The 13,087-nt window shown below is 36.3% G+C and overlaps 1 protein-coding gene across 4 annotated transcripts in view; it reads left to right on the forward strand.

Moving 5' to 3' along the window:
- The window catches only part of AGBL4 (AGBL carboxypeptidase 4), a 1,218,758-nt gene that overhangs the window by 535,292 nt on the left and 670,379 nt on the right, over positions 1–13,087 (forward strand). For all 4 annotated transcript variants that reach the window (XM_023636827.2, XM_070260014.1, XM_023636828.2 and 1 more), the window contains one exon: positions 7,595–7,689. In XM_023636827.2, coding sequence (XP_023492595.1) covers positions 7,595–7,689 — 95 coding nt within the window. The remainder of the gene's footprint in view (positions 1–7,594; positions 7,690–13,087) is intronic.

Here is a 13,087-nt window from a genome sequence, read left to right on the forward strand (position 1 = left end):
TTTTTTTTCTATTCTGATGGGTAAGAAATGTATTTCATTATTTTCTGGATTTATGTTTCCTTAATTACTAGTGGGTGATAAACTTTTCATATATTTATAGATTTTTCACTACTTCTTCTGTAACTTGTTTGATTATATCCATGGTCTGTTTTCTATTGGATTCTTGTTCTTTATATTTTGACTTATAGGAGTTCTTTATAGGTTTGTGTACTAATCCTTTTCCGTTATAAAGATTATACATATCTTCTTCAATTATTGGCTTGTCTTTTCATATGTTTTTGGTATATTTTGATATAATAACTAAAGCAGTCAAATATATCTATGTTTTTTTCGTGGATTATGCTTTGGGTGCTTCGTTTAAAAAATTCTTACATAACCCTGAATCTATAAAATAATCTGCTGTGTTTCAATTTGTACATTTTATTCCTTAATCCATTTGGAATTTATTTTTGTTTTTTGGTGTGAGGTAGGGTTCTAACTTGATGTTTTTTCCATATAGATGACCCATTGGCCCAACACCATTCATTGATAGTTCAACTTTTCAGTCTGATCTGCAATGTTATTTCTAATATATGTTGAGTCTGTTCCTAGGCTGTCTGTTCTGATCCATTGGTCTATCTATTGATCTGTAGCAATGTAAGCCAGAAAATTACTATAACATTATAGTAAGTCTTATTATCTGTTAAGATTGTTTTTGTTATTTTTTGCTCTTGCATTCACATATAAATCTTATAATCAGCTTATCAATTCTTACACACACACATACACACACACTCCTGCTGGGGTTTTAGTGAATTACATTGATTCCAGTAATGAATCTTCAATCTGTGAATGATATATTCCTCCATTTATTTAAACCTCTTTGATTCGTTTCAATAATGTTTTATAGTTTTCTGTGTAGAGGCCTTGTACTTCTTGTTACATTTATTGGCATTTTATATTTTTGACACTATCATAATTTGTGTCACTTTTAAAATATATTTTCTAATTTTTATTGCTAGTATATAGATATACAATTGATTTTTTAATCTTGACTGTATCAATGAATTCTAGTTGTTTGTAAATTAATTTGGGGTGTTTTACATACATAATAATGTTGGCTATGTATATAATAAAGGTTTTATTTCTTCCTTTCCAACTGTTTTCTTTTTATTTATTTTTATTGCCTCCCTGCTTTGACTGGGACCTCCAGTGCAAGGCTGAATAGGAGTGGCAACAGCAATTCCAGGCTTTCTCTTCTTGTTCCAAAATTCAATGGAAATGCTTTAAAGTTTTCATGATTGAGCATGATGTTGCTGTTGTTGTTTCTTCTTCAGATAGATATCACTTATCACATTATGATCTTTTCTAGCGTCAGTTTTCTAAGAGTTGATTATCATTAAAGAGGTTACATTTTATCAAATGCTTCTTCTTCACCTTTTGAGATAAACTACTGTAATCTGTAAATGTGGTATATTATAATGAGTAATCTCAGAATTTTAAAACAACCTTGCGTTTGTAGGTAAATTATTTATTTACCTCCTTCCTACTAAATTTAATTTTTGGTTTAGATGTTTGGGAAAGATATTTTCTCGCAATATCCTTTTAAGATTTCATTATCAAGGTTATGTTGGTCCCATAAAACAGGTTGGAAAATATTCCCTCACTTTCAGTTACATAGAATAATTTGTGTATATTTTGTCTTCCTTAAGTGTTTGGGAGGCTTTACTAAGGAAGCTGTCTGGGCCTGGCATTTTCTTTGTGGGAAATTTTATAATGATACGTTAAATTATCTTTATAAATTTAGTAGAATTACTCAGTTTTGTAAGGCACTTTTTGTTTTTCTAAGAATTTGCTTTTTTAAAATAATTTTTCAAATTCATTGCATATCTTTTTATTATAATATTTTAAAAAATATTTTTAGTGCTTATAGTTGTGTTCCCTTTTTTTTTTTTAAGATTTTGTTTTTCCTTTTTCTCCCCAAAGCCCCCAGTACATAGTTGTATATTTTAGTTGTGGGTCCTTCTAGTTGTGGCATGTGGGACGCAGCCTCAGCATGGCCTCATAAGCGGCGCCATGTCCGCGCCCAGGATCCGAACCGCCAAAACCCTGGGCCACGGAAGCGGAGCACGTGAACTTAACCACTCAGCCACAGGGCCGACCCCTATGTTCTCTTTTTTATTCCTATATTTTATTTCTATAATTTTCTTAATTATAAGTCCATTGTTTTATAAGTCCATTGTTGAAATTTGTGTGTCATTCTTGAATCCACTAACCTTCTTGGACTTTCTATGTATTTTAAAAGTTTTCTTTAGTTTCTCTTTTATTTTGCATGTAGATAATCATATCATCTGTAAATAATGAATTTTACACTTTTTTGATCTTTTTACTTTTTACTACCTTTATTTTATTACACTAGAACTTTCAGTATGATATTGAATAGAAACAGCAATAGTGGCATCCTTGTTTTTCCCTGACTTTCAAAGGAGTGTTTCTTACATTTCATGATTAAGTATAATTCCTCTAAATTTTTGATAGATAATGTTCAGAAGATAAAGGAACTTCTCTTCTATTTCTAGCTTGCAAAGATTTTTAAAAAAATTTTGAATGGGTCTTGTATTTTATCAGATCTTTTTATTATATCTAGTTGTTGATAATTTAGTATTTCTCATTTAATTTGCTAATGTGATGACTTATTTTATAGCTCTTTTTGGTGTTGAATCACCTTCCATTCCTAGGATACGTCTTACTCTGTATTGATATGCTATATGTATCAGTGTGTGTGTAAATTTATTGCTGGATCTGAATTGGTAATATTTTATTTAAAATTTTTCAATCAATGTTTATAACTGACACAGGGCTGTAATTTTCCATTCTCCAGTTGTCCTTCCTTGCCTGTTTTTGCCTTAAGTTTATAATAGCGTCATAGAATGAGTTGGGTAGCTTTCTATCTTTTTCCTTTTTTTAATTTCACTTATTTTTTTTTATTTTATTGAGGCTGCATTGGTTTATAACATTTTGGAAATTGCAGGTGTACATAATTTTTATGAAAATAAATACATGTACATAATTTAAAAAGTAAAATAACACTATAAAGGCCAAAAAGAAAACAGCCCTCTGCTATGTCCCCACTTTTGATTCCTGCTTCCTAAAGCAAGGATCAGCAAACTTTTTCTATAAAGAACAAAGTGAAAAAAAAAAAGTTGGGGGGAGAGTGCCAGCCCCGTGGCTGAGTGCTTAAGTTCGCACACTCCTCTCCAGCAGCCCTGGGGTCCACCGGTTTGGATCCTGGGCGCAGACCTACATACTGCTCATCAAAGCTATGCTGTGGAGGCATCCCACAAGGAGGAGCTAGAATGACTTGTGACTAGGATATGCAACTATGTCCTGAGGGGCTTTGGGGAGAAAAAAAAAAAGAGAGAACAAAGTATGAAATGATTTAGGCTTTCTGAGCCATCAGGTCTCTATCACAACTACTCAACTCTGCTGTTATGTCCCAAAAGCAGCCGTGGACAACACCTAATGCATGAGCATGGCTTATTTTAAACAAAGACAAGCAGCAGTAGGATTTGGCCCCTGCTCTTGAGGCAGTTGCTCATATTTCCTTTCATTATTTCCTCTGATATTACTTTTATATCTCCAAATAAAATTTCTATACTGCTATTCTTTATTCATTTTTGTTTTAAATAGTATTTATCAACTTGGTATTATGAAGATGATAATTTCATTCTTTACCATTTCTGCTACAAAATACAAACACCTCTCTTCTCATATTTTTAACACTCATTTTTTTAATAAAGATTTTTACATTTTTTTCCTTTTTCTCCCCAAAGCCCCCCAGTACATAGTTGTATATTCTTCGTTGTGGGTCCTTCTAGTTGTGGCATATGGGACACTGCCTCAGTGTGGCTCGATGATCAGTGCCATGTCTGCGCCCAGGATTTGAACCAACGAAACACTGGGCCGCCTGCAGCAGAGCGCGCGAACTTAACCACTCGGCCACGGGGCCAGCCCCAACACTCATTTTTTTTTAAAGATTTTATTTTATTTTTATTTTTCCTTTTTCTCCCCAAAACCCCCCAGTACATAGTTGTGTATTTTTAGTTGTGGGTCCCTCTAGTTGTGGCATGTGGGATGCTGCCTCAGCATGGCTTGATGAGCAATGCTGTGTCTGCACCCAGGATTCGAACTGGCAAAACCCTGGGCCGCCTGAAGTGGAGTGGTGAACTTAACCACTCGGCTACGGGGCCGGCCCCCCTTATTAACACTCTTTAGGTTAAATTAATATTCAGGCCTCTCTTTACTATGAATAGGTAAATATTAATACAGGTGAGTCTTGTGATATATGATTACATTTTTTTCTTCTACAACTACCTCCTGTGTGCTTCTTGCCTTGTACTAATAAATTGCTTCTTTTTCTGCTAAATTAGTTTTCAATGCACCTATTGCACATTGCCTCTGTTTTTTCTGAGTCCTTTTTCTTCCTCCTATATATTTGTTTGGTTACTTTAGTCTCTGCTTCTATTGGATGTTTTTCATCATTAACAGATTGACATTAAAATTTGAAGTGGAGGTTCTAAATGCTTGTGTGGACCATGCCAACGGAGAACCAGTCATTTCATTGGAGGAGTCTCCTATATCTATATTAATAAATCTTTTGTCTTTGATTGGAAGTTGATTTTCCCACAGAAGAATTCTCTATTCTCTTGACTGTAGAGATAAGCTTGACTACCAGTAGTGTGGATTTTGAATCCAGAGTCTCTGTGCTTCAACCTCTCTGGGCAATGACCCTCTAGTCTCCCATCATGATGAAGAAAGAGTAGTCACTTGAGTGCTTAATGAGAGGGAAAGAATTTGGGTACTTAATTTTTCTTTATAAGGACTTTGGACCAAGCCCTGCCTGACCCCCCAACCTTCACACGTACCAAACACTTCCAGTGTTTTGTGTCTCTGGGATTTTGTGGAGGGAATTTTAAGTTGAGTACTTAGCACGTTTTTTTCAGGCTTCTTTTCTAATATATGCACATGAGGCTAAATTTTAACTTCTCTATTTACTGCTTTTTCTGCATGCCACAAGCTCTGATATGTAGTGCTGAATTAATTTTTCAATTCTATATATTTTCTAATATCCATTATTATTTCTTCTTTGATGCATGAAAAATTAAGAAGAATGTGTAAAAATTTGGTACATAGAAAGTGCTCAGAAGTTGCTAGCTATTATTGTAGTTGTTGTTACCATTACCTCCTGGGTGCTATTTCTTGTGATGCATTTTGAGTAAATAATTAATAATTAAGTGTTAAATAGGTGAAGCCAAGATTTCCTGCACTGTGTACTTCCAAAAACCTTTGATTCTCCAAATCACATGCTGCCTTGATAAATAAGGCTGGAAAACATTAAAAAATAATGCATGGATAGGGAATGGTAAGATATAGTGTACTTTTTGCCTGTAGTGTTATAGAGAAAGTGTGATCTTAATGGTCAGAACACCAAAGATTTAAGTCTCAGCTCTACCAGTTAATAGATCTGGGATTTGAGGGAGGAGGGGGCAAGCCAATTAGCCTTTATTAGCTTCAATTTCCCCATGTATAAAATTGGTCTAAAGTAAACAACTTTTATTTATGGATGGAAAAGCTAAATAATATAGCATATTTAAAACACCTGGGAAATTTTCCTGCTGCATAGTAGGATATTAACAGTCAATAAATGTTTCACTTTCTCATTTCTTTATTCTAGCTTCACATATACACATTATTTCTGTGTTAGATTTTCCCCTGCATTTAGCATTGATCTAGATCCTAAAAGTGCAGTATGGCTTACAGGTTCACTGGAAATGGGTCTGATACTGGGAATCTCAAAAGAAAAAAGGCGGATTAAGCCCTGTGAGGTTCAAAGGTCATTTGTCCCCTTGATATTGATTTTCTTAAATCAGATAATAGCCAAGACCCTGGGAGAAATAATTGAACTCACAACGAGCAGGTCCAAGTTATTAATAATGGAATAGCCTTGGTCATTCTTAATGACTTAATTTAATGACAGAAGGAAAGGCTGAAACTGAAATGCCGGGAAATGGAGTCAATGGCTGGGTCTCTGAGAGAAAGGAAAACGTGAGTTATTCCTAAGAGTTTATTTCATAGAACGAAACATTTTATGGTAGTCCCAAATATGTGGCCAGAAGAAATGGTTTGGATTTTCTCTTTTTAAGAAAAGACAATTTTAAAGGCTTGAAAAAATTAGTGTTATATTTATTTTTGCCTTTATTTTGGCAAATAGACTTGGTTAGAGTTATGAACTTTTGGCACCTTAGTGAGTAATTCAAGGCTAGAGATCATGGACATCTTATCTTACTTATCTTTTTTATCCCACGGATTCAAATATCAACTCTATCTATTAATTGCATGACTTTGGACAAGTTAGTTAACCTCTCTGAGCCTCAGTTCCCACATCTGTAAAATGGAGATGTTAGTATCCTTTTTGTTTATAGTTACAGGAGAATATTTTTTTAAAATTTTAAGTGTATAAAATTCTTGGCACTTGATATTATATAGTACCTCACATAATAAATGTTTGTTGAATGAAATAATACACGAATTTTGATGCTTCCCTCTCTTTTACTGCCTCTAGATAAAAAAGTTGGCTATGGTAATCTCTTGAAAACTTTCCCTTTTCTCCAACTATTCTGGCTGCCTTTGCTCTGGTCCTCATCCTCTCTCCTTTGGACTATTTCAGTGGTTATTTAGTGTCTTTTAACCCCAATTCTTCTCTCTTTCCCAATCTCTCCTCCTCACTTGTGACAAAATTGTTTACTAGAACAAAGGCCTGGTCTCTTTTAACTATATTGCCCTCTTGGAAGGGCTATAGTCATCTAGAACACCCCACTCCCCCATTTTAAAGGTGAGACTCAGAGAGGGAAGGGACTTACCCAAGCACCTATGCCCCTATAAGTTGATGCTGAGATTAAGGTTGAGCCCAGTACACCTGGCCCCTAGCAGAGGACAAAGAGGGTGCAGAAAAGAACATACATCTGCCAGTTCTAGCCAAAGGGGTCCTGACCAGTTGCAAAATTTTTTAATTTCAACTTTGCACTTAGTTATTGTCTTTAGTTTTGTTGAATTTCAAATGCACTACTGTCACTCTAATGATAATACTTATTCATTTCCATGAAAATTCCAGGTCAGCCTAAAGAGAGTATAGTTAATAATAGCTAAAACTTTACATAGCATTTGCTATATACCAAGTGTGGTTCCAAACACTGTACATATATTAACTTATTTTATTATCATCAGTAACCCTAGGTACTATAATTATCCCCATTTTTCAGATGAGGAAACTGAGGCACAGAAAGTTTAGTAGCTTGACAGGGTCACACAGCTTGAGAATGTAGAGTGGGATTAAAACTCAGGCTTCCAGGTTCCGGAGTCTGTGCTTTTAACCACTACACTAAGCTGGCATGAACACATTGAATTTCTGTGGGCACCGTTTATCCTCACTATGCTGTTGGCAGCTAGTCCATATGAATTCCTTTAACCCTGCTTATTGTTTCCAGTCCTAATGATCAGGAAGTGGCAACCTACATAGCATAGTTTTCTGACAAACTTCTCCCTCATTCTTTTTCAGAGAGTCATTTTCAACATTGTTAACTTCAGCAAAACCAAGAGTCTTTATAGAGATGGGATGGCCCCTATGGTGAAATCTACCAGCAGACCGAAATGGTAAGTGACCCACAGAATGGGACCTCCTTTTGGTTGGAGAATTTGACTCAGGGCTCAAGTGTATGCTGTATGGCTAGGGCTTACCCTCACTGGCGCTGAGAAGAATAAGATGAGTTTCTGGATGGCCACTCGCTGAGCTCTAGGTACTGTTCTTTGGGAATGTTGGGTTAGGGAACATGGTCTCACATTTGGAGTGACCAACATTCCATTATAAGGGAAGGTATATTCTGTTATTTGGAAAACTTCCTGTCCTGTTTGCCTTTTATCATGGTATCTTTGGAAGCATAATTAAAGTTGATTCTATGAGTGTTTTTCTAGCCTAAGCATAGAAATGTTGTGCAGTAACCTAGGAGGACATTGGGAGTGACAGTTCCGTAGATTTCCCTTGCTTTGCTTAGTTTTTGTGTCGTTTTTGTATAGAGGTTGTGTATTTTTGTGGATGTTAAAGTTCTATTTGTCCCATTGCTATAGTGAGGATGAGGAGAATTGGATAGGATTGCTTAATAATAGTGGTGATGATGATGATAACTATTCTCACTCACCAAGAGCCCATTCCTTGTCAGATGTTTTACATTTGCTGTTACTATTCTCACATTTTTGCAAGGGAGATTTTAAATATCCCTGTATTACAGAGGCAGAAATTGAGGCCGGGAGAGGTGAAGTACTTTCTCAAGACCAGGGGTAGTAGGGGGATGAGCCTGTGTTATTTTTATATCCCACACTGCCATTTACACCAATTAATTTGTTCATCCATCCCTTCATTTATTCATTCACCAAACATTGATTGAGTGCACCAAAACGAGTTTTTAAAGACAGAAACCAAGTGTTATTCATTGATCACACAGTAGGTGTGAATGCTTATTGAACTGAACTGAATTTCTTATGAGAATTTACATGCAAAGTGCCTGGCACTTGCTAAGTGCTCAATAAATGCCATCTATTATTAATAGTATTATGTAAAACACTGTACAAATGCAAGGAATTGTTAATATTATTCTAGCTTTGATCCCTGTTCAAATTTTAATGACTAGTGAGAAGATCATCTCTAAATGTCTATATTTATAGAAAACTAGCAATTCATAAATATTGAATTGTGCTTTTATCTACAAATGATCCCTGGCAATTTTCTATAAATGCTGGGCTGAGAAACTCAGTTTTGTAAAAATGTTGGCATTTGATGATGATAATGAAAACTGTTTATTAAAAGATAAAAATATCTTCCTGGACCTATGTTTTGCTTTGCTGCGTTGTTGATTTCCTTTTGACAGTGAGATCTGAGTAAGGAGTAGGTCTTTACTTTGAGTCTCTGAACTCAGCCTGACTGGATGATAATAGAGCACAGCTCTCTGTTAATAGGCACATGTGTAGATGTGTACTTCAAACATTGCCGACAAAAGGACGCCGCTGTTGATCTGCTCATGAGGGCCTTCAGAATTACATTGTACTTCTTTTGCCAGGCTCTGTGTTGGGATCTTATGCAGCAACCATAATCGCCACCCCTTTTTCCAAAGTGTTCAGTTGTGGAGTCTTTTGTGTGTGTTTTTGTGTGTGTTGTTGAAAATCCTTAAGCCTTAATTATTTTGTTTTGTTTTGTTTCTCATGGACTCTCATTTGGGTCCTCTCTGTCAGGACTCTTGACTAGATTTTGAAAAATTAATGAGTCCTTGCATTTATATTATAATGCCTTAGAATTAAGTTAGTGCTCTTATCTAATGCTGGCAGGCTCTCAGCAGCAGCCATTATCCAGTCACTGGGCTTCTCTAACGGTCTGAAAGAGTTTAAAGTTTCAGAACTGAGTTTGTTGTAGTTCATCAGGCCAGTAAGGCACAGGGTACCTGAGCAAACCAAGTTGTTGATATGTTTACTCTCTCCTATTTTTTTATCTTACCATCCCCAGACCTTGGATGCAAAGCTGCTTACATTCCTTCTTAGTCCTCTTTCCTCAACCCAGACGTTTAGATATTTGATTACTTAATAGAATTCAATTTAGCACCTTAATGTGCCATGCAGTATTCTAAATATTGAGGATACAGTATGAATATGACAGAAAAGATCTATTCCCAAGTGGAACTTTCATTTCAGAATTTTATGAGCTGATCTCTGTAGATCATAATTGTTACGTTCCCTGCTACTGATTTGTTCTAAAGAGTCTTTCTGCCCCTTTGGTGATTTCTGCCGAGACTTTTCTTCTATTCCTTGTGTCAGTTACCTGGACTAGAACCTACCTTCCAGTAATCATTTTCCTAAATGTTCCCAGGGTAACATAAACAAGTATATGTGACTGTTTGGCTCTAGGAATATTAGATTTTACTGACCCTAAGAAGTTCATCACATTTTGGATTCTAGACAATGGCCAGACTCAAATTTAACAAATACCTTTTAGATCTCAATATTAGAATATCTTTTCTACTGTCTTCCTAATTCCAGTTTCCCCAATGCCAAGGCGACCACATAACAGAAGAAGTAGCTGATACTTTTCTTGTCTAGGGGCTTTGCCTCCTTTAATATTCCAAATAGGCACTGAAAAATTCTTACCTCATGACAAACATTAAAAACCCTAAATTTCCCAGCTTAAATATATACCAGATTGGGAAAACAAACTTTTTTCACCTTTTCAAGGTGAAATAAACATTCTTCTTTATGTGTTGTAGGGGGCTGTAACTGATTCCAAGCAAAGATGCCTTCAGGCCTTAGCATAGGTCTGGCAATCAATTAGTTGTGGAAAGCAATGAGCAAAAGAAGCAACTAAAAAGCCATTATGCAAATATATGGCCATTCAAGGCTGTTTTGCCTTGAGGAGATAAAATCAGAATACCTAGCAGCAAAATGGAGAAGCTGGAAGATTCAGAAGTTTTCTGCCTATTTTAATTCACTCTAATTCTGTTAGACTTTTTAGACACCTTAGACTTTTTAAGGATTGTTTGTTGCTAGGAATCTGTAGCATCAAGTTCCTGCAATCATAACTCATTAATATTTTTTAATTTTGTCAAAGGCTGAAATTCCTATGTGCTAGGCACTGCTGGGGACTGGCATTACAAAAAACTGATATCTATATTCTCACTCATGCAGAAACTAAGCCTAGGATATTTACACAACTAGTAAGTGGTGGCATTAGCGAGAGACCTCAGGACTCCCAAGTTTACTGTTCTCGTATTCCATGCAGGAAGAGGGTGGAGGAAGGAGGCACAGAGAGGCAGGAAGTAGCATGCTGCTGTTTGGCCTTTGGTAGATGTGAAATAACTTCTCTAATTGACTTGTCTGTTATAGTAGATTGAGGAGATTGAACTAAATCTTGGAGGTGGCTTCCATTTAATACATTTTTATTGAACATCCAACTTTGTGCTAGGTCCTGGGGTGATAAATATGAACCTGGTCTGGATTATACTTTAAAGTTTTATTTTTTAGATGTTTAAATGAAATACAAACATAAATAGGTGTAATATAAGGAGTATGGTGCTAAGAACCATTAGGGAGGTATATGAAGTCTGCTGTGGGATTAGTGAAGAGGAAGAAAATGATACTATTAGGACTGTAGGGAGAAAAGAAGCAGCTTTGGGGGCAGGTGGTATTTCAGCTAGATCTCAAGGAAATAAAACAGAAACAAAAGTAAGGAAATAGGATTCCCAATGGAAGCTATAACATGATGAGCCGTAACACTTCTTTTATGAACCTTGGTTTCCTTACTGTAAAAAGTGCATAATGATACTTTCTCATATAGTTGTTATAAGAAATAAATGTAAAATGGATGTGTAAATACTTTTTAAAGTCTCAAAGATCTCATTAATTCAATAAATTTCATGATCATTTCTTTTCTTTTCCGCTGATTCACCCAAGACTTGATTGGGTGAGCCTTCCTTCCATCCCCTTTTCTTTCCCTCCCTTTCTTTTCTCCCTCCCTTCCTTCCTTCTGCTTGTCAATAAATGCTTACTGAAAAGTTACAGTGAACCCAGAATTATGCAAGGTATTAGAACAAAACAAGAGAGATGTGATTACTGTTCTCATAGAGCGCATAGTCTACTGGGCTAGACGTTAAATATGTAACTCTAGTTAAGTGTGATGACTGTTAAAACAGGGGAAATTCAGCATGCTGTGGAAACTATTCAGCACTCTATATAGCATTTAAGGCTTCATTTGTTCCAAGGATGAGAGACTTTCCTTAGGCATATTATTTATACTGAGAGCTGAAAAATGAATAGCAGTTAGATCATAGCAGGTGGGGATATGTGTGAAGTAATAGAACATATCTGAAGGTCAAGAGATGAGAGAGAACATTACATCTTTGATGAGCAAAGCCTAATGTGATTGGAGCATGAAATTCTAAGGAGAAATCTACTGGAGAGGTAGGTAGGAGTGAAATTGAGGTAAGCCTTGAAGCCAAGCTAAAGAGTTGGACTTGATTCTGAGGGCAGTGTAAAGAAATTGAAGGGATTAACCAGGAGTAGGACATGATCCGATTGGCATTTTAGAAAGAACAAGACTGTTCTTGTTGCTGAATAGGGAATATCTTGGAGAGGAGGACAATTGTTTAGAGGTTTTTGTAATACCTTAAGCTATAGCTGATGATGGATTAGGGTGGCAATAATAGCCATGAAAACAAGTGCATGGATATGAGGGTTAACAGAAGATTGAATCAACTTAACAGTGACTGACTAGATGTGGATGATAAAGGAGAGGGGGAATCCTGGATGATTCCCAAGTTTTCTGGCATGGGCAACAGAAGCGATGGTGGTGCCATTGCTAAAGATAGGGACCATAAGAGGAGAGACAGTTTTGGTAGATTTTGTTGGATAGGGGAGATGATGAGATGGCCTTGGAAACATTTTGTTAGAAGTGCCTGAGAGACATGCAAGCAGAGACATCAAGTAGGCAATAGAGTATTTTGCTAAGAGACTCAAGAGAGGAATCTGGAGGTGCAGATTCAGGAGTCAATCCTACAGATGATAACCAGAACAGTAGGCACAGATATGATTCCCAGGGAGGTCACATGGAGTGAAGAGAGAAGATCAGGACATGGTTCTGAGAAATCCCTCCATTTAAAGGTCAAGTAGAGGATGAGAAACTCACAAAAGAGGGTGACATGGACTGACCAGAGAAGTAGGAAGAAAACCAAGAAAGTGCGGTGTTATGAAACCAGGGAGAGAGAACTTTTCTAAAAAGGGGGAGTGACTAACGGTGCCAACTGCTACTGAGAGGTCAAAGAGTCAAAGATAATTAATATCTTAAAATGCCCAATGTTTGTAGTGGCACAGAGGTGATTAGAGGCTTTGGTGAGTGCACTTTTAGTGATGTGGTGGAAGTTCAAGCCAGGCCGTGTGAGTTGGCTGATGGAGAAAGTGTGAAGAAATGGAGGCCGTAAATATGGACAGACCTTTCAAAGGTTTGACTACAATAATGGAG

Source organism: Equus caballus, chromosome 2 (genome assembly GCF_041296265.1).
Source record: "Equus caballus isolate H_3958 breed thoroughbred chromosome 2, TB-T2T, whole genome shotgun sequence".
Lineage (NCBI taxonomy): Eukaryota > Metazoa > Chordata > Mammalia > Perissodactyla > Equidae > Equus > Equus caballus.